The sequence below is a fragment of the Otolemur garnettii genome, unplaced genomic scaffold, assembly GCF_000181295.1.
Source record: "Otolemur garnettii isolate 467f Iridium unplaced genomic scaffold, OtoGar3 scaffold00096, whole genome shotgun sequence".
In the NCBI taxonomy this organism is placed as follows: Eukaryota; Metazoa; Chordata; class Mammalia; order Primates; family Galagidae; genus Otolemur; species Otolemur garnettii.
In genome coordinates this window covers 455,191-459,904 of record NW_003852491.1, presented here as the reverse complement: position 1 = coordinate 459,904, position 4,714 = coordinate 455,191, and the positions used below count along the sequence as shown (strand labels likewise).

Here is a 4,714-nt window from a genome sequence, read left to right as displayed (position 1 = left end):
ATCAAACCATGGTCCTCCTGAGCAGCCTGGGGACAGAGCTGGGCCATTCCCTCTGAATCCTGGGGCCACCACACTGACTAGCTGTGTGACCTCAACAGTATTGCTAACTTCCTAATACTTTAGTTCCTTTATCTGAGAAACAGAGGACAATTAAGGGATCTCCCCTATGGGCTGTTGTGAAGATAAACAGGACATTTGCTTAACATTTGGTGACTGTTATTCTGGGATCAATAACACCTACCTCACAGAGTCTCTTTGCAGAGCTAAAGATGCTCTATAAAGAATCCCTCCCCCAAGCTTCCCTTGGCCACCAGCCCTGCCAGCCAGCTTCCACTTGGGGGAAATCTTGAGTGGGCCAGAGATGTTCTTGGGATGGAGATGGACCCACTGCCTGCTGCAGCCCTGGAGGAAGGGGAGAGGGGGCATCTCAAGAGACTCACAGCCACATAGCCCTTGGCCGCAGTGAGGGCCTCAGCTGCCAGCATGTGCGCCTGCACCAGATTGCACACGTGAACCCAGTTCATCTGTGTCCTGCGGTCCCCAAATCGGAACATGAACAGTCTTCTCTTGATGTGGCTCTGGTGGAGAGGAAGGGGTGATCCAGTCTTGATTGAGCCTGGAGTGGCTTCATGGTCCATCTGTTGGCTGATAGCTCCCAGACTTCTAGCTCCAGGCCAGGACCTCCAGCCCCAAACCCATGGGTCCCCAGCTGCCTTCATGACATCAACGCCTCGTGTCTAACAGACAACTCAATTTACCAGGTCCTAGAGAGAGCACCAGTTCCTCCCTCCTTCCCAGCTCACTGCTGAGTTCACTCTACTACTCAGGTCGATACCCTGGAGCTGCCTTCAACCTTTACTTCTCTCATACCCCACATCTAACCCACCTGCTAATCCAGGTGGCTCAACTATTAAAATATGTCCAGAATCAGTTGGTGCTCAGTGAGTAGGGTACTGGCCCCTTATACCAAGGGTGGCAGGTTCGAACCTGGCCCCGGCTAAATTGCAACAAAAAAATAGCTGGGAGTTCTGGCGGGTGCCTGTAGTCCCAGCTACTTGGGAGGCTGAGGCAAGAGAATGGCTTAAGCCCAGGAGTTGGAGGTTGCTGTGAGCTGTGATGCCACAGCACTCTACCGAGGGCAATTCTGTTTCTAAAAAAAAAAATGTCTAGATTCTGCCCACTCCTTACCACCCTAACTGCTATCTTCATCCTGTTCCTGGACCCCACAGTAGCTTCCTAACTGGTCCCCCTCTCTCACTCTCAGCCCTGTGGCCTGTTCTCTGCACAGCCAGAAGTATCCTTTAAAAAAAAATTATTTATTTTTTTCAGACCATTACTGGGTGTGAATTTTTTATAGAGATGGGGTCTTGCTATGTTGCCCAGGTTGGCCTCAAATTTCTGGCCTCAAGTGATCCTCCTGCCTCAGCCCCCTAAAGTGCTGGGATTACAGGTATAAGCCACTATGTCTGGTCCAGGGGATTCCTTTTAAATGCTGAGTAAGACCATGCCTCTCCCTGGCTCAGAGCCTACCAGGGCACCCATCCTGCCACGCTGGCAGCTATCGTCCTGACACCAGCCTACAGACCCCTCCTGACCTGGCCTCAGCTACTCTGCACCATTACCTCCTCCTAACCACACACCTCTCCCAAACGTGCAGCAGATTCCCATCTCAGGGCTTTGAGGGAGCTGTTGCCCCAAATACCTGGAAACACCTGTGTGATGCACTCTATCACTTCTGTCTAGGAGATGCTCAAATGTCACCTCCCCTGACTGTGCAGCGAACCCAGTTCCCTCACCCTGCTCTACTTCTCCCTTTTCTCCATGGTGTGCGGCACCTTTGAACACACCTTATAACTTGACACAGTTACTGTTTATTATCCAGTCTCATGTGAGAAGACAGGCCCCAGAAAGTTAGGAAGTGGTGGTTGTGTTCACAGATCTGTCCCTAAAACTAGAACAGTGCCAGGCACATAGTAAATATTTGTTGAATCAATCAATAAATAAAGGAGAAAGCCATTAGGTTGATGCCACATCCTTTGAGAATCCAGTTAATTAAACAAACAAACAAACAAGGCAGCCCTAACAAAGGAGTGTGTTGACACTGCAGACTGGAGCTAAACTCCCTCAATCACTCTCTATGGCCCCCAGGACCACACAGTCCCAGACCAGCTCTGCTTCCTAAACTGATCACCATCTTTCTCACTTCCAGGTTTGTGTCCACACTGCCTCCTCTGTTCTACCTTCTCTCTACAACCCAGTTTCCTTGATTCCTTCTCTCTCCATATACCACAGGCTTCCCCACCTCTAGGAAGCACAACTGGAAGCTCTCCTTCCAGGTCCATCTTCTTGATTTCCCCTCTACACAGCCCTTACCTCACCGAGGCTGTGGCTTGTGGCATCTGTTGCCCTGACCAGCCATAAGAAATCTGAGGACAGAGCCTAAAGCCCTTTGTGGTTAGACTCCTGGCACTGGTTTCTCTAGCACAAGGTTTTCAGTATGATGACTCTTGTGCTGCCAGCATGGGTGAACCATCCAGCCCTCAGGGTGCCCACACGTGAGTGGTGGCAACAAGCTCCCTTCTGTCTCTTTCAGTCACAGTTCTATGTTTCTCCTACTTATACCTGGGCCTGGCTGGGACACACTGACAGCTCTGTTCCTGGCAGGGGCATCTCCCAGAACTGAGGGTTCCAGGCTCAGGATGTCCTGCTTTGAGACTGACGCAGTGCCTGTGTTCTGGGAGGGTGGGGTGACATACCGCCACACGGGGCAGGTGCCTCTGCTCTTCAGGGCCATAGATCCCTGGGGGCCTGAGCACACATGTCCGAAGAGTGCCTCCTCCTAGGATACAGGGGAGGGCAGTCAGGAGCCTGGGCAAGGGCAAGAGCAGCTTGGCCAGAAGAGGGAGAGAAAGGCTGCCCACATCTCCCAGTCCTTAGCCAGATAGGTTAGAGGAGACCAGCTCTGGGGTCTCTGAATTCAGTTATTCTCTTCAGTCAGTCAATCATTCAATGCTATTCAAAGTCCCACTCGCCTCCTGCCCCCACCCTACTGCTAAGAATTTAAGGACAACCAAGAAACGGTCCATCTTCACAGTACCCACAGGTACAGAGACCCAGAACATATGTATTCTGCCAGTAGCAGAGGTAAGACCCAAGCACATTACTGTGATCTCCTTCCACTCCCTGAGAGTCCCATTGTGCCCATTGTACAGATGTACCCAGACCTACATTCCCTAATACCATAGCTTTCTTGGGCTTTCCCTTTACTAATAATCAGTTAGATAAGGACCAGGAGAGGTCTTAATCTAATAGATAAGAACTACCTATAGATACTTAATAGATAAGGACTGTCAGAGAGGTTCAACTATGTTCCTGGCACTCTGGGAAGCTGGGATTTTTTTTTTCCCTTCAAAGCAACCCTGTGAAACAGGAGCTGTTATTAGCCTGTTTTACAGATGAACAAACGAAGACTCAGAGAAGGGATATGATTTGCTTCCAGCCACATAGTTTAGCGTGGGGGAGCTGAGGGGGGACTGGAAGCCCAAGCCTTTTCCACTAATCATGGGGAAAGACTATTAATAAACCCTGTCTTTCAGCTCTGTCTTGGTTTTCTCACCTGGAAAATGGATGCCTCAGAAGTTGTGGCAGCTGTTAGTTACACTTTCCCAACAATGAAGGTTGGAAGGAAGAGACTACAGCCTTCACACACGGCCTGGGAGTCTGCTCCCCTCTCACAGCTCTGTCCCACAGAATCCCCCAGACCACAACAGAGCCTGGTCCAGGACTTCCCAATTCTCTTCAAGGGTGGAAGGGGGTGCACATATCTCCCGTGGAGGTATAAGGGTCCAGACTGAGGGGCTGCCTCTTTTAAGTCTTAAGAATGCTGACAAAATTTCCAGTTTATTCCCATAATTCATTTAAGACTTTTTTCTTTTATTATTTTTAGTTGCCATGTAAAAACTGTACATATTTATGGGATATAGAGTGATACAGGTATACATATATGTAATGTGTAATGACCAAATCAGGGTAATTAGCATATCTATCACCTCAAACATTTGTCATTTCTTTGCATTGGGAACATTAAACTGGGAGGTTCCCAAGATGCAATCACTCTCAGTTATTGCTATGGCCTGCTGACCTCTGTCCAGTCACTGGGATCAGGGACGATGAGGTGCCCTCTCAGCTGGAGAACCAGAGTGCCTCCCTCTGCAGAGGACACCTCACTGGGTTAATGCAAAGGGCATCCCTCTCTTCATCCTCCCAGCCAACATAATTCAACTCAGTGGCCTTCAAACTTTTCAATCTAAGATCCACAATAAGAGATTAACATCATATAAGCAACTCAGAACAGGCTCAGGGCCTGTAGCTCAATGACTAGGGCTTCAGACACATTCACCAGAGCTGGTGGGCTGGAACCTGGCCTGGACCTGCCAAACAACAATGACAACAACAACAAAAAAATAGCTAGGTGTTGTGGCTGTAGTCCCAGCTACTTGGGAGGCTGAGGCAAGAGAATCGCTTAAGCCTATGAGTTTAAGGTTGGTGTGACTTGTGATGCCACAGCACTCTACTGAGGGTGACATAGTAAGACTCTGTCTCAAAAAAAAAAAAGACACAGAGGCTCGGCGCCTATAGCTCAACCGGCTAAGGCGCCAGCCATGTACACCTAAGGTGGCGGGTTCGAATCCCCAGCCTGGACTCGCCAAACAAC

The 4,714-nt window shown here is 49.5% G+C and overlaps 1 protein-coding gene across 1 annotated transcript in view; it reads right to left on the bottom strand.

The window, feature by feature from the left end:
- SDR42E2 (short chain dehydrogenase/reductase family 42E, member 2) overlaps positions 1–4,714 on the bottom strand; it is a 20,285-nt gene that overhangs the window by 8,186 nt on the left and 7,385 nt on the right. Inside the window, exons 7-8 of the mRNA XM_003795841.1 lie at positions 2,757–2,839; positions 441–578 (exon numbers count right to left, since the gene is read on the bottom strand). Coding sequence (XP_003795889.1) covers positions 441–578; positions 2,757–2,839 — 221 coding nt within the window. The remainder of the gene's footprint in view (positions 1–440; positions 579–2,756; positions 2,840–4,714) is intronic.